The sequence below is a fragment of the Perognathus longimembris genome, chromosome 1 (assembly GCF_023159225.1).
Source record: "Perognathus longimembris pacificus isolate PPM17 chromosome 1, ASM2315922v1, whole genome shotgun sequence".
Taxonomy (NCBI): domain Eukaryota; kingdom Metazoa; phylum Chordata; class Mammalia; order Rodentia; family Heteromyidae; genus Perognathus; species Perognathus longimembris.
Window position 1 is genome coordinate 114,570,240 of NC_063161.1, and position 26,144 is coordinate 114,596,383.

The 26,144-nt window shown below is 37.0% G+C and overlaps 1 protein-coding gene across 11 annotated transcripts in view; it reads right to left on the reverse strand.

Moving 5' to 3' along the window:
- Mpdz (multiple PDZ domain crumbs cell polarity complex component) overlaps nt 1-26,144 on the reverse strand; it is a 149,613-nt gene that overhangs the window by 68,147 nt on the left and 55,322 nt on the right. For 10 of the 11 annotated variants that reach the window (XM_048349799.1, XM_048349964.1, XM_048349667.1 and 7 more), the window contains exons 11-19: nt 20,462-20,645; nt 19,688-19,759; nt 17,351-17,460; nt 16,190-16,336; nt 15,079-15,243; nt 12,200-12,385; nt 10,449-10,658; nt 7,594-7,707; nt 5,811-5,978 (exon numbers count right to left, since the gene is read on the reverse strand). In XM_048349799.1, coding sequence (XP_048205756.1) covers nt 5,811-5,978; nt 7,594-7,707; nt 10,449-10,658; nt 12,200-12,385; nt 15,079-15,243; nt 16,190-16,336; nt 17,351-17,460; nt 19,688-19,759; nt 20,462-20,645 — 1,356 coding nt within the window. The remainder of the gene's footprint in view (nt 1-5,810; nt 5,979-7,593; nt 7,708-10,448; nt 10,659-12,199; nt 12,386-15,078; nt 15,244-16,189; nt 16,337-17,350; nt 17,461-19,687; nt 19,760-20,461; nt 20,646-26,144) is intronic. The other variant, XM_048350012.1, reaches the window with a different exon arrangement.

Below are 26,144 nucleotides of genomic sequence, written 5' to 3' on the forward strand. Positions count from 1 at the left end.
AAGTGGGTAATTTAACTTCTCCAACAGAATTTATTACACTTCCCTTCCTCAATTCAAAGTTACATTTCTCTAAAATCATCAAATATTCCTGGTACACAGAACTGCTATAGAGGTCCACCACATAAGTAATTAATATTCTTAATATTTTCATGAACAACTAATAGTGAAGTAACATTCCACACATCTACAATCTGAACGATAAACTGGTAGTTCATCTACCCAACCTTGATTATTTTATTCTTATGAAAAATAGCAATGTACTCACTGAAAGACTGGTAAGTTTTAGTATTACTAAATTAATTACAATAATTAGAAAATCATCTGATTCAAGCCTCAAGGAAAGGTAATCAGAACCACTTTTCATCAGAAAAAGAGGTCAACCTACCCCTTAGCTGAGGTTTTCTGAAAATTGTATAACAGAAATTTTTATGCATTATTCATGAAGGAGTTAACACAGATACATAGAAAAGAAACAGCTAATCAACACAGTAGACAACATACGCCCACTTCAGTATCGTTTCTGGTTGCTGAAAAGCCAACAGAGTTTTATTTTTAAAAGTCTTATGGATCAAGAAGAAAAAAAGTTCTTCCTCCCCTAAGATGTCCAAAAATAACTACAATTTTCCAACGCAAGTTGGTTCTAAACTGAAGTCTTTCTAAAATCCCTATTAATATAGAGGCCTCCACTTGATATATTCTTGTTTTCAGAAAAAAAATGGAAGGGAAGATAAATTTAAATGTCAAATATACTCAGAAAAGTTCTATTTCTTCAATATAATGCAGAATGTAAGGTATACTTGAAAACAGTAAACTAGCTATTGAGGGAGCTGACATGTAAGCATCACATTTAAAGCCAGTCCAGGCAGGAGAGTCCATGACATTCTTATTTCCAATTAACCACCAAAATCTGGAAGTAGAGCGATGGATCAAGTGGCAGAACACTAACCTTGAGCAAAAAAGCAAAGACACAGTGCCCATGCTCACCCCAGCACCCCCCCACACACATGCACACACACAAATAAAAATAGAAAATAGTATCTATCTGGATAACAAATTTCTTTAGACTAGCTAATTTCTTACATAAACAGCTACAAGGTGCTGTTCTTCAATAAGCAGTTGGCCACAGAATTTCTATTAAACTTTACATTAAAAAAAAAACTCTCAGGGCTGGGGATATAGCCTAGTGGCAAGAGTGCCTGCCTCGGATACATGAGGCCCTAGGTTCCATTCCCCAGCACCACATATACAGAAAACGGCCAGAAGCGGCGCTGTGGCTCAAGTGGCAGAGTGCTAGCCTTGAGCGGGAAGAAGCCAGGGACAGTGCTCAGGCCCTGAGTCCAAGGCCCAGGACTGGCAAAAAAAAACAAAACAAAAAAAAACTCTCCTGCCTTAAAAGGGGACAGCCTACGTGTCATTCTGACCTCACCCCTAACTCAGGGATTGGTCAGGGATTGGTGCCTTTCCATGTCACTCAAAGCTGAGTGCCCACCTTCCCACCTCCTACCCCCTCCCCACCCACCAAGGCCTAAAGCCCTGTTTAAAATCTACAGCACACAGGATGTCAGAACTGTCAAAAAAAAAAAACAAAAAACAAAAATACTCTCCTCCAGCCTACTTTCATTCTCCCAGACTTACGATTTCTGTACTGCCTTAGTGTAGTGAGTAGCAACGTCTTTTCTACATCTGAGCTTACAATTTTGTCACCAGGACTTTTACAACACTTTCCTCTTTCTGACTACAATAACTTAAGTTTTTAATCTTATCCATCTCCAAACTCATTAACAGATCAACAGTCTAAATGTGGATGTGAAGGTAGTGATATTTATGCTAAAGAATGATGCTAAGTGGAGATTTGTTGGATTATGCAGATTTTTAAAAATATAATAGAATCCATTGGTTGCAGTTGAAGTGAGAGGTACAAAGAAAAATTTCTATCTTAACAAATACAACTGTAATCCACACTGTTATCTATAGTATTTCTGTCTATGCTGGTATTTAAGGGATGGAGGACATGTACCATACAGGTAACAATTTCATCTCTGTGAAGGAATAAGGTGGATAGTAATAGGAGGTAACATGATGTAATGGAATGGAGAAGAAATATGACTCATTATATAATTACGGATCTTTATCAGCTGAATTTTTCAAGTCAAAATTTAAAAAGATAAAAATAAAGCAAGTATCTTCTCAGAAACCATGCTAGCTTTTAAGTAAAATGTCTATAAATATGCTAAGTTTGAAAATTAATTAGCAAGCTGGGCACTGGTGACGTAGGCCTACAATCCTACTCACTCAGGAGGCTGAGGTCTGAGGATCAAGGTTCAAAGCCAGCCCAGGCAAGAAACTTGGTGAAACTCTTATCTCCAATTAACCACTAGAAAACTGGAAGTAGAGCTGTGGCTCGAGTGGTAGAGTGCTAGCCTTGAGCTGAAGAGCTCAGGGACAGCACCCAGGCCCAGAGTTCAAGCCTCATGACTGACCAAAAAAGACCACAATTATCACTGCATTTGGTCATGCCTTTAGTGATAATAGGGAAAGGGATAAAAAGATTTATAGGATAAGCATAGTTCCAACTATAATCCCAGCTACTTACGACACAGATTGGGAAGATTGTAGCTTGAAAACAGGCTGAGCAAAAGGTAAGCAAGATTTCATCTCAGTCTATAAAGCTGGGAATTATAAAATGAGTATCATAATTCAGACCAGCTAAGGCATAAAAAAACAGTTCCTATTCAAAACATAATTAATGCAAAAGGGCTGGTAAGCATATCTCAAGTAATAGACCTCTTGCCTAGCAGGAAAAGGCTCTGAGGTTAAACCCCAGTCCCACCAAAATAAACAAAATCTTCAAAAGTTAAAACAGTGAGAAAGGAAAAACCCTACCGACTATAGGCAATTGCCGTTTAAGTGCACTTTTCTTTTTAGAAGAGTCACTATAGAGCTAGGCTGACCTCAAAATTGCAATTTTCCTCCATCAGTCTCCTATGGGCAGAATTACAGGTGTGTACCACTATGTCTGGCTAAATAAAAACAAACTGAAGTATAAACTCAGAGATTGGTGTGTGCTAGGCAGGTAATTTACCACTTGAGCCAATAACCTGTCCCACTGATTTTTAGTGACCTGTCCCTAATTGATTTAAATATCATGAAGTAAGTATAATTAAATTCTTAAATGATAATTAAATTAAACAAATATATGTGTGTATAAGACACACACACACACGGTGATCAACTGCTGTTCAGTCCTAAACTCTGCTCTGTAACAAGGCTTCCCTGGAGGGTGAGCGCATGCCCCCCTCTCCCCACTGTCAGTTCTTATGACATGGGTGACAAAAGTCTGGAGAGGGACAGGGACAGGAAAAATTGTATACCCATTTCTAGCCTCCATTTAAGGCCTAAAATAAAAAGTCAGAGGAATGTCTGAGATCCTCAGTCTCTATTTTATCCTTGTATTCAACAGTATGAAGCCATCTCTGTTTTACTTAAACATTTATATATATATATATCATATTATATACTTAGCAATACAACCATGTATGCTTAAATAGCCACATATAATATATGCTTTCCTTTCATTAATTTAAAAATCCCGAAGTCAGCTCACGTGTTTTAAGAAAAATAATCAGTTCTCTTTTAGGATGCATTTACTGTAAATAAACATGGAGAAGGTATTATAGAATTTTTATTTATATAAATGATCCTACTTATTAAAAACGTGCAGCCAAGAAAAAAAAAAAAAAACACCACAGTGACAGGGATTTACCATAAGGCAGGAGAGTCCTATTTTCTAAGAAAACTAAAACATACAAGAGTTTCACAATGTACTTAAGACATTAATGTCTTCTTTGTTATCTTTTCAGTTTAAATATTTCAGTTTGGGGGCCAGCTTGACAAAACTTGCTTCAACAAAAGAGTAAACTGCTCAGGGAAAAAAATGCAAGAGGCAAACAGACTTCAGCAAGCCAATATGTTGTAACACAGAGAACCAGAAAACTACGTGCTTCTCAGTATGCAGATTGTGTAATCCCTTTAAGTAACAATTATTAAGTCAAACAATGCAATCTGTCCCACTGGCACGAAGTATGCTATGCTATGGATTAGGAGATTCCATCAGGAGATGAACTCAGCTTCCAGTCCTGAGGCCAGTAAAGGCTGAACACATTCCAGACAGGTCGCAGCCAGACATAGTCTCAGGTGCGCTAAGGGAGGACCAGCTGCTCCACTCAAGACTGCCTTGCAAACCATTCAAGGGGATTGCCCAGCATCATTTGAAAGGATAACAGGTGCACTTCAAAAATAAAAGAAAATGCTTTGAAAATGTTCTGGCTAAAACAAATATTTGTTAATCAGAGGAAGAGGAAAACTATGCTAGACCTATGGAAATCTTACCTTTCTAATTAGTCATAAATGAGACCTCTTTCCACTGAACTAAATTTATGTAAAAATACCATATCATAATTTAAAAATCACTAATATTTTGTAGTATATTTCCACCACAGAAAATAAAGAAAAAATAAAGTCCAAACATGAATGCTTTGCCTAGATTTCATATACAACCATTTTCCTTATTTTCTTCAACCGTTCTACTTAAAACAATACACTACAGATATGGAAAGATCCCAATGTTTCCTTTTCCTTCCATAGATAACTTCTCTCCTAAAATTGAGAAGTATCACACACAAATTTTAATTTTTTTTGGTAAACACAGATATATGATATCCTTAAAAAATATAATAGTATATAACTTTTACATACTATATATTTATATGCCTATTTCCAGAAAATATAAACAACTCCAATAAATGAACAGAAAGAAAAGGAGCTAATTTTTTTTATTAGTTTTTATTTGGTACTGAGGAATAGAACCCAAGGGCTCATACTTGCTAGGGAAGCACTCTACCACTATGCCACATCCCCAACTCAAAAGAGCTAATTTTAGAACAACTAAAATGTATGGAGAGATCACTGATAAAAGCAAAATAACACATGGTAAAATGGAAACGCATTCAGTCCCACTAGTGATCCAACTTGACATATGTAGTTACATACTATTTTACAGTTAAAAGACTGAATAGGCTTTAAAATATTATGTAGTGAGCAATACTGAGTAGGTCACGAGGAAAATGAATGCAATGAAGGCATTTATGCCAACAGTCTATTTCTCAAACACAGATGGCACAAATATGTCAAATAGTCGCTCTTTACTCATGGCCATTGATATAAACACTATGTGCCACTCACTATGATTTTTAAGTAAAGCATTCTTTGGCATTTGATATAAAAAACCATTAAGTTCAATAGCTAGCAAATGGTAAGTCAATGTAAGCAGTATCTTACCAATCAATTTGGCATAAAACTATTATAAAGCCATTAAAAATAGTTATTCTTGTAATTTTTTTCCAAATCAGATACTGCTAAAAATATGACTTCAGAAACATATTTCATTAAAATGGTTTCTTTTTGTCATGCAAATAATTAATCTAAGCTTTGCATCCTTCTATATGTGTATGTGTATGTATGTGTGAGATCTGTATCTGTATCTGTACCTATATCTGTATCTGTATCTGTGTCTGTGTCTGTGTCTGAGTCTGGGTCTATGTCTGTCTGGGTCTCTGGCTGTCTTTCTCACAGACAATAGAATTAAATAGTCCCTAGTAGTCTGAAAGACACAAGTGAATGAAGTCATGCTTCAATCTAATAATGAATCCATCCATGACTAGAAAAAGCACACTATCTTTAAAAAGCTATTCCCACAACTCTTAAGGCTGACTTCTGGAAACTGTACACAGAGTTTGGCTTTTCCTTTGTACCTTAGGAGAAGAGGCTTGAAGGGAGGGGCCATAGTTGAGGCCATCACTACAAACACTGCCATGAAGAGATAAGATGGAGGCTTGAGTAGAGTAGACGCTGTCCTTATCCAGAGAGTACTGAGATGCAAAAGTAGACTCATCTACTAATTCACCCTCTGGTGTGTCCACCTAGAATAAAATAACATCAGGGGTTAATTCACCATTTGAGATCAAGAGGCATGTTGGTGCCATTCTTTTGTCTGTCCTGTTTGTGGAATGGCCTCCCTCGCATACTTTCTCACATTTCACACTAACTACTGCAGCAGTACAAGGACAAACTGCCCACCTACACACAGGGTGCTGGTGGACAAGGCTGTTGTCTGCCATCAATCGAAGAGCTGAAGCTAACAACAAAAGAGCTAGTTTAATTCCATAAATTAAATTTAATCCATAAATTAATAAAAACTTTTACTTTTTCTAGTTCTTATAAGTAAATTGATTGAGGCCATCACTTTTCCCACTCAGCTAAAGCAAGCTGTTAAGTCAAAAAGACAATTATCAATTAGATGCTTAAATTAGGTGTACTTAGATTTTAAAACAACACAAGTTTGTAAAAAGCCTAAGAGAACAACTGTGATTGAATGCTAAAATTTTATTAACAAATAAGAGGGTAAATTGTGATATGGTTATAGTAAAGTGCTAGGTTATAAACTTCTGTTTAAAAATTCATAATGAATGAAAGTCAAGGGGCGTGGCTCAAGCATTTAGAGCACTTGCCCAGCAAGCATCAGTCTGTGTCAAATTTCCAGTAGGAAGGAAAGTGGAGGGGAGGGTTGGGAAAAGGAGAAGAGAAGGGAAGTAGGAAAGGGGAGGGGAGTCAGAGAGAGAGAGAATTTTATCACATCTACAAATCCAACTAGCATCCAACTAGTAAACCCAAGAGAAAGAAATAAACATTAAATTTGACACTTTCTTTGCAGTTCACTCATAATCATACCTTAGAATGGGTAGAAATAACTGTTCTGTGATATTACCAGCATTTTCTAGTTACATTGATGGCAAGGTATCATATATTTATTTGTAATTTCAATACTGTAACATTGCAGTATAAACTATTTAAAGTACAGGTGGGTTGTTACAAAGTGATTCTCTCTTAAAATATATTTCAGAAGCCTGAAAATGTATTCTAAATACATGCTTAAATTCACTATGGAGTCGACATGTGGAGGGTACCTTTCTAGATGACAAAAACTTGTCATTTGTTATCTAGACAGGTAGTTTTAACTAAGCCTTATGCTAGATTACAATAGAAAAATATTAAAGTAACATTAATGAAAAAATACATCAACATAATGTGTATGCCTACCACTGACGCTCTAAAATCTTAGAAGATATGCTATACATCAATTTGCTCAATTACTATAGAGATGAAACACTAGGTCCCAGAGAAATACAGTGACCAGTCCAAGACTACAGAGCTGGTTAAAGAGAAGTCTAAGCCCACATACTACTATTATTACACACAAGTGGAATTAATCTTCTTTTGAACTGGCATTCATTTAATAAGCCCTGTAAACTCAAGAAAATAGTGTTTCTTGAGGTATTAGAAACAATGATATAAAATTATTGCATTTACTTCAATATATCCAAACTTTCCAAATAACCATTTCAAAAACAATTAACAGAAAAAATTACACCCCTCTCCAAACTTAGTATTGTCAAAATATATACAATATTTTTTAAGGGAAAAGTGAGTTACACAAGAATTTTTGCAAAGAGAGTTTGGTCAACTGTGATTACTAACCAGAGCTAAGTCAGCCCTAAAGAGCGCTTTGTCAGACCCTGGATCCTCGCAGGGGTGCGGTGGGCAGGGCAAAGAATCCTCCTTAGCAGACACGTAACCTTCTTCTGGAGAAAGCTGCAGGAAAAGTGTGTTCCAGGCCCAGTTGCCGGGGATGATATGGGAATGAACAGAAATAGAGATGACGCGATAAGCGGATGAAACATAAGTAGAGAGGGAAAAAAATGGCAGTTTTCAATGACAATGTAAAACTTACATAAAATGTTAAGTGTGAAATATGAAAATATATGTGTTAAGAATTTGATTTAAAAAGGAAACTTTTTATTCCAGTATAAGTACCTAATAGAAGTGAGAATCTCTTTTTAGTAGGTATTTTTTTCCTTTTCTAATTTTAAAAAAAAAAACAACAAAATGAACAATTTTTATTCTAATAATTTTCTGGTTATTATTATTGGTTTTCAAAGTTGCAAAACAATAAAACATTAAAAGAAAAATCAATAGTGTCCTGTTTTAGAATACTACAGATATGTTTCTTTTCATTCTTTCTTAGACTATTACTTTAAAAAAAATTATGTTTAAAGACAAAATAAGCCAAAGAAATTACAAACTGCAGCTTGAGTCATTATAGTGTAGTCTCAACCACACTGACTGAAAAGCCTGATATATTTTTATTCCAGTCTCTGGTGCAATGTGCTAAAGTATTTAGATAGCAGTCTTGGCCTACAACCCTCCATATCAGTAAGGCACGTTCAAGTATTTAGAGGAAAACAGGTTGTCTTCGTTTCTCACACATATAAGTTGGATATGTGTGACACCTCACTTGAAGTAACAGAAATAGCCATCATATGTTTAATGCATACTAAATATGAAATGTCAAATATTTTATTTAGAAAGTCTATTTTGAAACTAGCTTGAAAAAGACAATTCCGCTTCAAAATATCTGGTACCAACCATTCCATGTTTAGTGTGGTACAAAATGTATACTGAGTCATATCTTCCATTTCTCTTTGTCTAACAGAAAGACCAGAACCAAACTTAGGGTCCAGTCTAAATGAAAAGGTAAAGTTAGAGATGGCCTTCATTCATTCATTCACTTACTAGTAGTACTGGAGTTTGAACTCAGAGTATGGCACTTGCTAGGCTGGTATGATAGCTATGTCCCCAATGCCATCAGTTACTTTTAAGGATAGGGCTTCACTTGTGGTATGAGTGCACACTTAGGCTGCTGTACACCTACTTTTAGATTTCTCTTTGCTGCTGGAATCATAGCTATGGGCCACTATGTCCAGCTTTTCTCCAGAGATGAAGTTTTGTAGACTTTTCTTCCCAGATGGCTCAGTACCCTGATCCTCCCAAAGTCAGCTTACCACAACACTTAGTCTGACAACCAGGCCTCTGCACCCAACTATAATTTAAGAGAGTTTTGTCAGCTTTTTTTGTGCAGGCTGGCTAAAGCCATGACCCTGAAGTTCTCAACCTCCTCAAAACCCAGTGCTGATTTCATGTATGCATGTATATATGTATGTACGTATTTATTTGGTGCCAATCCTGGGGCTTGAACTCAGGGTCTGGATACTATTCCTGATATTTTTCCTCCCCCTCAAGGCTTGTGTTCTACCACTTGAGCCACCACTCCACTTCCAGCTTTTTAGTGGTTAGCTGGAGATAAGAGTCTCATGCAGTTTTCTTCCCGGGCTGGCTTTCAACTATTATCCTCAGATCTCTGACTCCTGAGTAGCTAGGATCATAGACATGAGCAGCTGGTACCAGGCTCCATCTTCATTCCTGTATTCCCCTTCATATGGGTCTTTTCTAAAAATTACCATAATACTGATTGGATTTTGGGTTGATTACCATATTCTTCATTCTCTGTCCCCATCTTGATTTACTTTTTCATTAATATAAGCTACAGAATGCTTTGTGGAATAAAATTGGCACATAAAATCATTTTCATTAACACTTAAAATATGTTTTTTTAAAAAGCTTACTATTTGAGCAAATCCCTTCATAAAATTACACAATCTCCATTGCTGTTTATGCAAATATATCTGTGTAATTTCTTTAAAAAACATTTATTTTGGCTATCATTTAAAGCTATGTTATTTTTACCTGGAAGAAAACACCTGCCAAACACTGACATCTCACATCTAATCACAAAGTGCTAAGTGTCATGCTACAATCACTACACCTAATAAAGCATACTGCTTTATGTGGTATAAATCCATTAATTATTTCTACTATTGATCAAGTATAAAATGACTGGGTTTTCTCTCTCTCTCTCTCTCTCTCTCTCTCTCTCTCTCTCTTTCAGTACTGGAAATTGAGCTCAAGGCCTTATGTTTGCAAGGCAAGCACTCTACTTGCACACATAGCTGGGCTCATAGGTGAACACCACCTCTTATTTGAGATGAGGTCCCACTAATGTCCTGCCAGGACTGGCTTCAAGCCATAATCCTCCTTATCTCTACCTCCCAAGTGGCTGGTATTCAAGTGTGAGCCACCATGTCCAGCAGTTAATATTTATTATCTCAATGTTGCACTATAATTGTATTTTAATATATGAATTCATATTTCTTTAAAATATGTTTCTGCTCACAATTTAATTATAAAAACAAGGTCAAAAGAGAAGCACAAAATAGTGAGTTCTATATTCATCTCTGAACATCATGGCTGTTTTTTTTCCTTTATTCTCTTGAAAATAGGACTCAAAATGGAATATTTTTGTTCATGGAGCCAATAACAATGTTGAAGAAATTCCCAAAAGTGGTAATTCAATTAGGAGAACATTTAAAGCTAAAAGAAAGTCTAAAGGCTATATTGCTTGCAAAAATAAAAGCCACTAAGATCCAAATTTTCACCGGTAAAGGCTTGGCCACGCCTATCCGCACAGTTCCAGCTGGCGCTCCCTTCAGTGCATCCACTGCCTCTTCCAGACTGCTGTTCTCCAAGCTAATGTCATTGACAAACATGAGCCTATCTCCAGGAAGAAGGCGCCCATCCTTCTCAGCAATGCCACCAGGCACCAGGGAACGTATGACAATCACAGTGCTTGCTGGGTCAATTGGGTCCTGATGGAATGGAACATAACAAGAACTCAAGTTTATTTTTATACAGAAAACGTGTGTGTGTGTGTGTGTGTGTGTGTGTGTGTGTGTGTGTGTGTGCGCGCGCGCGCAGTCTTGGGCTTGAGCACTATCCCTGAGCTCTTTTTATTCAAGTGCTCTACCACCACTTCTGACTTTCTATTTTCTCCAATGGGTACTTTGAAGATAAGAGTCTCATGGACTTTCTTGCCTCAAATGTCTTCAAATTGTCATGTTCATATCCTAATCTCCTTAATAGATAGAATTGCAGGCATGATCCACTGGTGCCTGGCCAGAAAACAATTTTCACAACTTGTCTCCTGTCATGGTTAACAAGTTATTGCTATAAAAATCTTAAAACATTTCATACAAAATTCCTTATGATCAGGGTACATTATGTGCATGTATGGAAATGTCACTATGAAAGCCCCTACTATATGTAATAACTTATAGATGTGTAAGCACATATGCATGTATGTATATATACATATGAATAAGTGCATGTACATATATGCAAACAAAAATGAATTTATTAAAATATTTCTAGTGAGTATCTAGACAAAGGTAATCTCCATTTCATTTCAAAGTGTGTGTGAACCTGTCAGAACAAAAGCACATTTGTTTGCTAACACTGCTGAGTTAACTGCATAATTAACTTTAATTTAACATTTTTGGTAAGTTGTTAAATTTTACAACCATTTGAAGCTACATGTCAAGCATATGAACTATTAACAACAGCTTTTGTTCAATAAGAGATGTTTGTAGACATGAGTATACAGAAGGCTGGGCCTCTCCCTTGAAAAGAAAAAATAAAGAGCCCTACCATACTCAGAGATATCTGTGCTTACATTTATAAAGCAGCCTCAGCCTTAGCCATAGCTCCCAAATTCCCACTGAAGAACACAACTCCCTGGAGGCATCAGAAATGACTATCTGTTCTTATTAGGAGTAACAGCTGCACTCAAACTGCTTTTAGCATTTTCTCATTTACTGGACACAAAACAGTGCAGGAAAGGATAGACGCTACACTTGACAATTAAAATATATTCACAATTTAGTAAAATGACTGGAATACCATAATTTTAAATACATTCCATCACAAAAAATATTTACTTCACAAAAGAAATGAATATCTAACTCTACTGAGTTACCATTACAGTATGAGCCTCAGTTAAAAACATGGGCATAAAAAAGCAATATAGACTTTCTCTTCCCCCACTAAAGCTACTGCATTGCTGTGGCATTACTAAAATGTAGTCTTCATGTTCCTCAAATTCTCAAGAGTTGAAATACATAACAGTTCAATATTAGAACTGACCCTAATGTTAGAATTATTATATTTAGTTCAATGTTAAAAGAAACCCCTTATGATAATTAATGAGTCATGTATGTTACTATGTTAAAAGGCTAAATAGAAACAAGCAATTGTCTATGATGACTGTAAAATATTTTTCTCTGATAGCAGCAATGTACTTCTAGTATAAAGCATGTTTTTGAACAAAGTGTTAAAAGTAGGATATATTTACCTGGTAATCTAAAATGCTAAAACCAAGGCCTCTGCTTCCTTTCTCCAGATCTATGTACTGAACACCAGCCTCCCACATGGCCAAAGGTGCTTGGACCTCCTCCACATTCTGACCAGCTTCGGTCAGCACCAGCAGTGGATCCTCTGTTTCTGAAGACCCAATGAACTCACCTAGATCTAAATGAGGCTGGAAAACAGATCAGACATCTCTTATTTCAAAGGGACCAGAGTAGCAGACACACATATCACCAACATTGCAATGAACAGGAGAATCCCAGCATGTGTTCAGAACAAAACACTTGCAAACAAGCAACAGTTTAGCATGACACTTATAAGAATTAAGACATTATTATTGAAAGTTGTTAAGGAGAAAGAATGCCTACACTGTAACAAGCAATAAAAATAAAAGACTGAAAGACAGACTAAATAATTTGATGGTTATACTTTCCTAGTCAGAATCACAGCTATAGAGAAAACAATAAAAGAAGGAGAAAGAGAAGGAAGAAGAGGAGGAAAAGAACACAGAAAAAAGGAAGAAGGAAGGAGGAAAATGAAGGAGGAAGAAGAGAAGGAGGAGGAGGGGAAGGAGGTAGAAGAGGAAGAAGAAGAGAGGAGAGGAGGAGGGGAAAGACAGAGAGAGAAAGGGAGGGAGAGAGGAAAGGAAGGAAGGAAGGAAAAAAGAAGGGGAGGGAGGGAGGGAGGAATAATATCCGTTACTAAATGGAACAAAACCAGTTAATGGTGCCCCACACCTGTAATCCTAGTTACTTAGGAAGCTGAGATTTGAGGATCACAGTTCAAAACCAGTCCTAGGCATAAAAGTCAGTGAGATTCTTATCTGCAATTAGTCAGCAAAAGGCTAAAAATAAAGCTATAGCGCAAGTGGTAGAGCCCTAATATTGAGCCAAAAAGTCAAGTGAGAATGGGAGTTCCTGGATTTAAGTCCCAGTACTAACAAAATGAATAAATAAAGGAATTGATGTAAATAAATAAATAAAAACAAATCAAAAGAAAAGTGAGTACGTATAAAGGTTGAATGCTCTATGCAAACAAGGATGTCAAAATACTGTGACTTGTTCCCATGATTGTTCTATTATACATTAATGTAATAGTAGAAATGTATTAGATTTTAAATCAGAATGCTGGGGCTTGAAGACTGACTTGTTATTTCTTACCTGTATTATTTTGAACAATATTCTTAACATGGGTTTGCAGTTAACTTGTTTCATGAAAGTATTTTGAGGGGCAGGGAATGTGGCTTAGTGGTAGAGTGCTTGCCTAGCATGCATGAAGATCTAGGTTCGATTCCTCAGCACCACGTAAACAGAAAAAGCCAGAAGTGGCACTGTGGCTCAAGAGGTAGAATGATAGCCTTGAACAAAAGGAAGCCAGACACATTGCTCAGACTGAGCTCCAAGCCCCAGGATTGGCAAAAAAAAAAAAAATATATATATATATATATGTATGTATATATATATATATTTTGCAAAGTAAATAAAGCAACACACACACACACACACACACACATACTGAAAGGATTTAAGATGGTTTCCTTTCAATAAAACAAACTGAAATAGATGGGTTAATTCAACTTCGTTCATCTATATGGACATATCAAATTTAAGACAGATATGTTTATTAGGATGAAATTCTACTTTGTATGCTGTTTTTGTTTTGATTGATTGCTCTATTGCCAAGGACATGAGCACCAATGTCTTCAAGTGATTTATTATAATTATCTCACTTATACCACATAAAAATATGCATGGACATATATGGAGACAGCCTTTGAGTAGTACACAATTTGGAATTATGTTTTTTATTCAGCCCTATTCTAATCACCCAAGTGACTATTAAAGTTTATTGTCCTAAGTTTGCGAAAGTATTTCATAGAATTTATTCCTTCTAAATCAAACCCCAACATCATCTCTAATTATGCCTTAAATGAAATTTGACTAAACCATAAATTATGCAAAGTTCAGATCTTAACTTGAGATATGAATATAGAGTATCTTCCACAGAGCTAATTAGCTTTATTGCTTGACTTTGATATAAATGGAAAAAGAAAAACAAACAGGAAAATGGGAGTTTCTGGATGTCACAGAGAATTATTTGACATGGACTATGAGCTCAAATTTTGCTTATTATTAAAGTACGATGGGCAAATGTACCAAAAACTATTCATAATGTCCACCGATATTTTAGCTATTTACTAAGTAGTATTAAGTGACAGAGCTGAGTACTTGATATAAAATAATCTTTTTCCATACACGATATATATATATATATATATATATGATTCAGTTTTCTCTTCTGCAAATACAAATATAGTAAATTAACTAGGAATAGTACAAGTAAATTATACAAGAACATGGTATAGAACAACATCTAATATTATTCTTGTAACCTTCAGAACAACCCTGAAACAGGCAGGGTGACTTACATCTTACAAAAGAGAAAACTGAAGTTCAAAAAGGTGATGTGGGGCTGGGGATATGGCCTAGTGGCAAGAGAGCTTGCCTCGTATACATGAGGCCCTGGGTTCGATTCCCCAGCACCACATATACAGAAAATGGCCAGAAGTGGCGCTGTGGCTCAAGTGGCAGAATGCTAGCCTTGAGCAAAAAAGGAAGCCAGGGACAGTGCTCAGGCCCTGAGTCCAAGGCCCAGGACTGGCCAAAAAAAAAAAAAAGAAAGGTGATGTGACTTGCCCAAGGTCACTCAGCTAGTATCATGTCTGGATCACACCCAGGTCTGTCTGTGAGCCACAGGCTATTTAAGGAAATCAAATATCCAAGGAAAGGACTGGCTTTGAAAGGTAACACCATCTGGCCTGCCTACTGTACATTCAGATTCCCTCCATCTCTGCAAACAGGATACCTTTTCTGTTATCTCAATATCAGTGAAGTCCAGGCTATCCAATTCTGAATGGCCAGTGGATGGAACAGTTCGACGACAGCACACCATCGTGACTTCGATAGGCAATTCTTTTAAAATATTGACCACATCCTGGTGATTTTCTCCAAGCAAAGTTACACCATTTACCTGTACAAAAAGAGACACTGTCCATGTAAGAAAACACTTCATTATACGAGTATTCTTCTGAAAACAATATTTAATAGAAACACATAAATGTTATTATGAAGCACTAGCTTCCATTCATGTTTGATCTGCAGTGTAGAAGGTAAAAAAAGACAGGCTGTGAAAATACTCCCAAAGGGTGAAGGAAAACACATTATTAAAAAAATAGACATTTTTATACAATTTGTCACATAAAGTATCATGTATCATACATTAGAAGGACTTTAACCTGGGGGGAGAAGGAATACAAGTTTGTTTGTTTGTTTGTTTTTAATGTATAAAAGTATTGACCAGCTGAGGATATGGCCTAGTGGCAAGAGTGCTTGCCTTGTATACATGAAGCCCTGGGTTCAATTCCCCAGCACCACATATATAGAAAACGGCCAGAAGGGGCGCTGTGGCTCAAGTGGCAGAGTGCTAGCCTTGAGCAAAAAGAAGCCAGGGACAGTGCTCAAGCCCTGAGTCCAAGGCCCAGAACTGGCCAAAAAAAAAAAAAAAAAAAAAAATGGCACACACAAAAGTATTGACCAATCTCCAAGAAACAAGTACTGACAGATACCCAGTGATGAGAAGTGGGTGGATAAGAACAGGAGGGAAACTTTTCACTGTTTATCTTTGTATTCTCTATTAAAAAGAATTACATATTATAAAAATGAAATACACTTGAGAATTTTCTAAGAAACCCTTCATAGCTGAAATACAAAACAAAGGGAAAAAATTACACAACAAAAATACCGTATTAAATTAGGTCTGAAGTTCAATAAACATAGATTTGAAATTTCTTCTGTGGGTGGATTGTAATTTGTAGGTATCTCTCAAGTAGTCTGGAGGAGAAATGTACAGTAACAACTTAAGTCATCTACTGTATTAAGCCTCCTTTTCTTTTGGGAAAGGAAAGCACAGTCCTTACTTCCAATAACTCGTCTCCACTAAAGAGTTTCCCGCTGTGTCCAACAGGCCCCTCGGGTAGCACGGATCTGATGAAATGATGTCCCACTGCTGCCTCCAGACTGATCCCCAGACCACTGTTCTCACTGAACTTACTCACATGGGCCACCTGAAATGACAGTGATGGTCACATTCCTATTATTCTTCCTTTTGCTTTCTCATACACATGCATGCATTTTACATTCACGCCAAAATGGTCAACTTTCTTATAAAAACTTCATAAAGTTTACTATAAAGGTGCAAGGCTTTGGAGCTTTGAGAGGGTATTGGTGGCTACTGGTTTTATAAAGCAACAAAGGCAAACAAGAAGCAGCCAGCACATATGCTATGCATCTGCTATTATGTGCCTGAGACTGCTGATCCAATCCCACAGGTTATCTCATTGGATTCTCATATGAAGGCGCAATTTATTTCCCAAATTCAGAACTAAGATTCAGTGAGGTTACCTTAACCAAAGTTGGGAAGGTAGAAGAGGACCTAGAGCTGTGCATGTGCATGCTCATGTGCACAATTGTCTGGATCTTGAACTTGAGGCCTAGGGACTGTCCTTTAGTTTTTTCACTCAAGACTGGCACTTTATCACTTGAACTATAGCTCCACTTCCAGTTTTTTGGTGATTAAAGGCCTTTCAGATTTCTCTACCTAAGCTGGCTTTGAACCATATTCCTCAGATCTTAGCCTCCTGAGTATCTAGGATTACATGTGTGAATTTCCAGCACATGGCAGAACTCCTCTCAGTAAAGGTAAACACACAGTGATTAAAAAAAATACCTGGGAGAGGAGTACAATTCTGAACACAGGTCATGGCAAGTTCATTTTATTTCAAAGTAGAATATGTCATATTCTAGTTCTTTCTATGAATCATGGGTTTGACAACCACCAAAACCCTTGTCTACACTACTATCAAAAATATTAAAATACCCATGTGTCATGAGTAATTAAAATTGCATTCAACTTATTTCAGCACCTTGGTGACTATCTATACCCACCTGAGTATGTTAATACCTACATTAGGTCATCTAAAAAAGCCCTGACACTCCACAGGGACTTTCTGTGATAATTATCACTGCCATGAATTTCCTACTGAGGAAGGCAAAAAGTTAGAGAGGGCAGGAGAACCTACCACTATCTCATAGTTAATTCCCATTATCCTCTGCCACTTTGTCAGCAGGGTAGCTTCTTGTTGCTGTACATCTTCTGCCTCTTCTACCTCAGCTGACAACAACGGATACCCTGAAATAGCCAAAAATAGTCAGGGCAAATAAGTTAGTGACAAACTCCAAAACCCTCCAGAGCTTAACATTCTACACTACAGGGACTGACAAGAACGAATGTGTTATACCAACTCAGACTCTTTACCTATATTTGCAAATATCTTACTCTTATTTCTATACTAATTTCAACAACTTAATTTACGACCCTATTTGCAATGTTCAACATCATTTTCTTTTAGTTTAAGCTTTGTAAATCTTAACTATGCTTCTATTGAAGTATCCGTAGACCATGTAACTTTTATTAAAAGAATGAGGACTCTATGGTCACCTCCTTGTCAGTTTCGCATTCATTTTCACCTAGTTCTTTGGTATGGCAGTGGGTGGCAGGGACCTTAGCTCTATGGGGACTGAGATTGGTTTCAGGAGATTTGATAGTTTGCCTGGAATGTGAATGATACCAGTGGAAAACCCTGGTTGTATGACTGTTTATCTTATGTCCAAAGACACAGAAATATGAGTGTTTGAGCTTTTGAACTAATCCCTGTCAAGAGATAGATGAGCCTGTATGTACTTATCTTAGTGAGAAACTCCTGGATCTTTTACTGGTGGGTTTTTAGTTTTTTGTCATCTACCTCAATTTTGTATATTTTCAATCTGTAACTCCCTTCAGCTAAGCCTGGGCCACTTTGAACCCATAATAGCAGAAGTTGGGAGAGACATCTTAATCTGTCAGTTAAACTCATTTCCTGCCCCAAGGTGGTAAGGGGAATATTAATTATTTAATAAACACTATTCAGAGATATCACTTTATGGGCGTTACTTCATTCATTGCCCTGGAATCTACTGGCTGGAACTAGCAAGGGTATATGCTATTACTTTAAAACAACAACAACAAAAGAAATTAGTAAGTAACATATATACCAGGCATTAGTGGTTCACTCCTATAATCCTAGCTACACAGGAGGCTGAGATTTGAGGAGCAAAGTTCAAATCCAGCCCAGGCAGGAAAGTCTGTGAGACTTATATCTCCAAATAACCCCAAAAGCCACCAGTGACTCAAATGGTAGAGCACTACCCTTAACCAAAGTTCAGAGACAAAGCAAAGCACCCAGGCCTTATGTTCAGGGCCCAGGTCAAGTACCCCACCCCCAAAGCAACATATACAACTCTATGTACAATAAAACAGTACAAAGAAAAATACACAATGAAAAAAATGAAGTTATGCATTAAAATAGAAGTTATAGCGGGGATCCCCTTAACTGGCAAAAATGGAAATCAAAATATAAAACGGGAAATAAAAATCATAAAGATGACAAAAATCAATGTTAAATTTAGAATGTTCAACTAAAACAAAAATAGGTTGAAAAGAATTTTCAGTTCATAGTCAAAGATTCTATATTTCATTACATAAATTTAAAAAAAAACATGCTATTATGCAATGGTCCCTAATTTTTGTTGTTGTTTGTCCTGGGTTTGAACTCAAGGATTCATGCTTACTAGACAACAGTTCTACTACCATAATCCCCAAACTTTACTTTCTTCAGTTACTTTTTGGATAGAGTCTCATAGTTTTTTTCTTCCTACCACTGTCTCCCTTGTAGCTAGGACAATAGGCTTGCATTGTAGTACCTGGCTTCTTGTTGAGATGGGTGTTTTCATTAACTTTTTGCTGAGGTTGGCCTCAAACTATGATCCTCTTGTTCTCCACTCCTGAGCTAAGATTACAGGCATGAGCCAAGATATCCATCACTCAATTATTGTGACAGGAGGGAACTATACTGGATTTGAACTCAGTAAATTAAACAACATTACTCTAAAATTTTTTAATGGTTTGATGATGGGTCCTACTAAGTTTGTAGTCAAAGAATTCTTAAGGTTTGTCATCTGTCTGTACTATTGCTACCCAATCAAACTTTGAAAATACTAAAACCCAGAACTTTTGAAAAAATTACTACTAAGTAATAAACAGCCTTGGATAGTTCCCTGCCTACGACCTAATATTCTCCTTGTTTATTTTACATATTTATAATCAAAAAAGATCTGCTTTAATCTATCAGAGCAACTAACCATCTATAAACACAGATTTACATGGGCCACCTTTTCTTGGATTGCTTTTTAAGTAACATACAGTACATCCACAAAGTTTTGATACTTATAGTATTCACTGAAAGGCTTCACTGCATTAATAAAATCTACTTCTCTAAAACTGTAATAATGTACATCACAGCCTGGTCCTAAATTTTTACCTTCTTCTTCAATTGGTAATATGCTGGTGTTTCTCTTCGATGATAAGGAATCTTCACCTTTCTCATAATTTTCTTAAAGAAAAGACATATTTTAGTAGTTGTATCTAGAATATAACCAAGCACAGAATTTCTCTAAATGTGCTATATTTGTTTGAACCTCTTCATGAGAGTCCATTTATAGGAGAGAAACTCTTTGGTGACTGTATGTACTTTTAAAAAGTGCCCCTGTAACACACAGGGTACCCTACACAGAGTTCTCCTCTGCCCTGCCTTCCACTTCTGAGTACTGCCCTAAGTACCAGAAAAGTCAAACAACACCTTCCAATCAGTAAGCTATAAAATTATTTCAGTAAACTGCAGAATTCATGCATCAACTGTTTATGAATGGCATTTCTAATAGTGGGATTAAAGTTCAAGGAAAGACTGGGCACTTAGAGTCACCAAGATTTCATATAAACAATCCAGACAGAACTTTATCCCTCTAAAGGAAGAATACTGTGAAGATACCCAACGTTAAGGTTAGGACAGGGAGGTAGGTGGCTACACGTCTCCAGCTCAGCAACAGTGACTAAGGATGACTGAGAGGAGTGAGGATGACAGAAAAAAGCCAGCTTTACTCAGAGCCCCATTCTGAAGCTTACAGACAGGCAGCTGCTTTCAGTTAGTTCCAGTTTTGTTAAACTCCCTTTTTCTCTAAGTAAATTACTTTACATTTCTTGAAAAATAAAATCTACCTAATGTAAAGGTCTGACAACCAGGTGTATATGGCATTACCTTTGCTTATGCTGGCATTAATGGGGGGCGCTTCAAGGTCTGTTGTGACGTCCTCTCTTGGTGTAGCCTCTCCTTCCTGCCTCATCCCTCTCCTCATTAGTGTCAGGCGTACTGTTTGTCCCGTGTGTCGCAACACCTCCACTGCCTGTTGATTGGTAAATCCCTGGAGGCTGGTGCCATCCACCTATGACAAAGAATGAAGGAGGATGGATATGTACAAATATTTTATAAATGGGTATGAAAATGGAACAACTCCTGTAGAGAGTGTTGGGGGAAGAGTAAAAGGGCAATGAAGTAGAATGATGGAAGGACTGAGTTTACTCCCCTGTACAACTACGTAATGCTAACAAAAAAAAATGGATGACAAAATATAAATGCATATTTGCAAATTCATAAAAACATGTATTCACTACTTGTTAATGTGAGAAGAAAGGAATGAGCATTTATCTAATTGAGAGTAAGCTATAATACCCTAAGACATATTTAGTGACCAGCATTAGAAACTATTCAGTGGCTGTGCTAGAAATCCTTCAAGGGCTTAGTTTATTTTGAGACAGATTTTGGGGTAGCACTACTAGGAATTATGAGCCAATGGTTGGGGGAGGGGTTTCTGTGACTTTTAAAATATTATGTTATATTCCTAGGATGATCCAGTAGCAAGGTTAAGTTTCAGAAGCAGTATTTCAAAGATATAAAGACAGGAAAAGAAGTAAAGCAAGCACTCACTGAAGTCTTCCAAATATCATTAATAATACTGCCTTTACAAAAGGATAAAACTGAAATCCTTTATATCTTTTAAATAAATACGTTACCCTTTTTTACCTTCAAAATTGATAAAAAAAAAAAAATTGACCCAGTTCCTGCCATCTTTCCTAAGCACTGATATCAAACTCCCCTAATCATGCCTTCTGTAGATTAATCCTGAACACCAGACTCCATCCCTAAACATGGCTTATGATGGCCTGGCCAACTGTCACCTTCTCTCAGCATTGCCACCACTTAGCACCACCCTCAGCCTGCATGGTGCTGCCACTGCCCACTGCCCTCCAGTCACAGTGGAATCCTTTCCAGTCCTCTCACTTGCAGCCCTCCTCTCAACAAAGGGACCCTGGACAGCCCACTCTAGCCCAACTTATGATCTTTCTCTTCACCTCACTTAGGAAACACTTATAATCACTTTGGCTCTACATCCAGAAGTTATTTCCATATACCCCAACTCCTGTCAAAGCCCACTTGTACCCCTTTTCCCTCATAAAACTTATTAGGATTTTTCTCCTTCATTGTGTGATTTATAGCTGTTTTCTCCAAAGGCAGGCTCTATGAATTTTCTGCTTACAACAATGTCACTAAATCATAGTGTTGTCTACAAAAGACATTCATCTCAAATGGGAGTATAAAGACAATTACATCATATGCCTTTGATTTCTTTGAAAATCAAATAACTTTCGGAATTGATAGCAAAAACGGACTAGCAGCCTAATAAGGAGGCCAAGGAGACAGTCCTTTCTAATTATCTACCAGCCTCACCTCACACAAGGCCACCTTACAGCAGTGTGAAAACAAATAGCCCATTATCCGGCAATCTACCAACACATTTTCTTGTAACATTCTATTTGGATGAGAGCTCAACCTAGCATTTTGTATTAGAATACCCAGGAATTGTTATAATTTTAGTAGAACGAACTTAGTAATAAACACATGAAGCCCAGGCTTCATGGAGATGATTATTCATAACCAACTCATATGTTAGCCACAGAGGCAGGAGTCTTCCATCCTGTGGCTCCACTTGCTCACAGAAAGACTTGAGAGTCAAATCAAACTTAATGATGCCATAAGAGAGTAATACAATAGTACAATGCAAGAGTGCAGGTACTATGGTAGCAAATTTTCCCTGCAAAAAGACATCAGCACCCTCATAATGTCCAGTGCTGACACCAAAACCAATAGAATCAATTACAGGAAAGAAATATAGCTCACAAAACCTAGCACCCAGCACACTCAGTTATAGCTTGCCAAGGCCTTTCAATACTGCCTATATCTGTTCACAGAAAATGTGAACCTACTAAGAAAAGTAATACTTGACACTCTTCATTATTTATAGGCTTGCCTAATAATTTTCACCAATTAAAATTCATTCTGCTTTTAGCATGGATTACTAAATGCCAATAAAAGAATAAGTATATGATTTATACAACAACAAGTTTAGGCTACTTGAAACAAAATAACTAATAGTCCTTTTGTCAATAACGATTACATGGAATGCCAACATAGGTAGGGGGAATGGTAAACCAATCTGATCTGTTCCTACCCCTGTAATGCCCATAGTGAAACACTAGGGGTCCACAGAACGCAGTGTGTGTGACAGGAATCTTACAGCACAATAGTGTTAGGTTCCAAAACAACACTTGCTCAAAATAGTAAGAAATAATTTCTTAATCTTCTCAGCATGCCAACAAAATAAGAATAGATCTAGCTCCAATAACAGCTGCCAAAACAAAAATAGAACAAATAAGCTAAAAGACCACAGTTGTGAAAATGTAAGGAGGTGTGAAGGACTTCACTACCCATAGATCAACCAGCCACAAGATGGTGAGGATATGTTGCACAAAATTTACATGACTAAAGCATTACAAGGTATTCTCCAAGAGTTTAGGTGCTGCTAACTTTGAAGAAAATGTTGCTAAAAAGACAAGAAGATAAGTGATTTGTTATAAGGACAGGAAAACAACTGCTAAAAAAAAATACTTGACCTTTGTGTGTCAGCAGTTTTCTTTGCCATTGGCTTTGGCTAAGAGGAATGACATCTGAGAGTCTACTTACATAAGAATGGAAACAATAATAGATTTAGAAGGAAACTGTTGTGGGACTTTTTCAAGTAGATACTAATTTCAGGCCCTCAATAAATCTCATAAATAATCAAAATGAACTTATGTGCTAAATGTCATTCCAGCTATTAAATGAAAGTTTAATTTAGCTCTCCTAAAAATTCAAGCAATGGAAGCTTCCACATCTCCATTTTGTAGCCAAAGAAACTAAAACAAAGCTTGTAATGGAGCAAGTGTGCATGCCTTTGCATATACCAGAAAAGTGAAAACATGTATTTGCATACAACTTTGTATATCTAGGTTCATTGCAGCATTGTACACAACAGCCATAGTGCAAAGTCAGCTCTCATTGTGAATGAGTAATTCTGGTGCACCCATACTCATTAATAGGAGAAATGAAGGAGTAACTCACGCTGTAACACAGATGAACCTCAAAAAAAAATTCTGCTAAGTGAAAGAAGTCAGTCACAAAGACCTGAGTTCTAAAGCAACTACACTAAATGTCCCAGAGAATGCAAATCTACAGAGACAGAAAGCTTGGAGGCTTCCTAGGACTGGAGTTTCAGTAGAATTAATTAAGGAATGACTGTAATGAGTTTGGGATCTCTTCTTATGAGTAATGAAAACAATCTGAGTATAGCAATGGATGCCCAACTCTAAGAAGATATTAAAAGCCACTGAATTACATACCTTTTATATTAATTACTTTTATTTGGAAATGATTAAAAGAGAAAGGTAACAGTTACATAGTCAGACAAAGAATATATTCCTTTTGGACTATGTCACCCCTTCCCTTCCTCTCTCCCAGTTTTTCTCTCCCATTCCACTCACAAGTTCATTTTCATTTTTGCCATTTTGTCTTCTTTTGTTTTTGTTTTGTTTGTTTGTCTGTATGTCTCTAGGAGTGTAAGGGGAGGCACAGAAATGGGGGAACAAAGGGTAAACAAATACAGCAATGGTACACCCTTGGACATTATGTTGAATTACATATGTTACATGGAAAAAATATATACTATGTGGATTATATTTAACAAATCTGATTTATTAAAAATCTAGTGAAATAATACACTTAAAGGAGGATAAAGATTAAATGAGTTTACAATTTTAATCTGGCATCATATGTGAACTGAAGACTACACCTATTCATTCTGGCTCTTTCTTTTCTTTTTTCTTTTCTTGGTGGTACTGGGTTTTGCATTCAGGGCTTAAAATACTGTTGTACTTCAACCTGACCTCCAGCCCTTTCTTCTTTGTAAGTTTTTTTTTAGATAGGGTCTGTCAGGGCTAATCTGGATCATGCTCCACTTATAGATGGCATTCCATGTAGCTGGGACCACAGGTGTGAACCATCATACCCAGTTTATTTGTTGAGATGGAGTCTTCCTAATGTTTTGCTCTCACTGGCTGCTAAGCTACTTCTTGAGTAGCTAGGATACAAGCATGAACCACCATGCCCAATCTCTACTCATTCTTTCTCCTTCTCTTTCAATCAAAATAAAAAATGAACTAGTTAATTCTCATCATATGACAAAACTAAGGTACATTGAAGAGGTTTTTCCAGTACACAGCCAAATTAGGTGACAAGCTCACTTTAATTGCACTCCTAAATTGACCATCAAAACTTTATATGTATTTAAACATAATAAAAAAAACGTAAAAATAATAAGTGAATAAGTGTGGATGTTTCATAGCACTGAACCCTGGAGTACTATAAGATATATATTATATGCTTAAGAGGCAAAGACAAAAGGAGTCTTTTGTCTACCTATTTAAAAAAAAAAGGAAAAAAAAACACATCACATAAAATAATATTTGGGGGAAAAATACTCATTTTGATATCACAGCCTAGTTCAGAGCCCTATTTTCTAGATGGGGTCTCATATTTTTGCTCTACTTAACCAACATCCTCCTACCTACACTGCCCACATAGCTGATATAACAAGATTACAACCATGACCCATCACACTCAGCTTGTTTGTAGAGATGGGGACTCACTAGTTTGTTTTGCTCAAGCTGGCTTTAAATTATGATTCCACTAATCTCCACATTCCTATTAGCTAAGATTACATGTGAACTACTATACATATTTGGCAAAATAATCTTTTGTGTGTGTGTGTGTGTGTGTGCGTGTGGCGTGTGCATGTGGCATGTGCATGTGTGCATGCACCTACACCAGTTCTGGAGGCTTGAACTCATGGCCTGGGTACTGTTCCTGAGCCTTCTTTGTGCTCAAGGCTAGCCCTCTACCATTTGAGCCAAAAGCTCCACTTCTGGCTTTTTTGTTGTTGTTGATTAGTTAAGAGATAAAGGTTTCATGGACTTCCCTGCCTAGGCTGGCTTCAAATCATAGTCCTCAGATCTTAGCCACTTGAGTAGCTAGGATTGCAGACCATGTTCCATCATTGACTAGCAAAATCACCTTTCTGGGGTTTTTGTGGGGGTCAGTTGTGGGGCTTGAACTCAAGGCCTGGGCACTATCCCTGAGTCTCCTTGTACTCAAGGCTAGTACTCTACCACTTGAGCCACAGCATTACTTCCTGTTTTTGAGTGGTTAATTGGACATGAGTCTCACTGGAACTTCTCTGCCTGCACTGGCTGTGAATTGTGAGCCTTCTGAATAGCTAGGATTACACGCATGAACCAACAGTGCCCAGCAAAATTACTTTGTTTTTGTTTTTGTTTTTGTTTTTACTGGTTCTGGGGTTTTGGGGACCTGGGCTCTCTCTCTGAACCTCTCTGTGCTCAAGGCTAGTAGTGCTCTACCACTTGAGCCACAGTGCTATTTCAGGCTTTTTAAGGTAGTTTATTGGAGATAGAAGTCTCACAGGGTGAGACTCAAAGCCAGGGTGGCTTTGAAC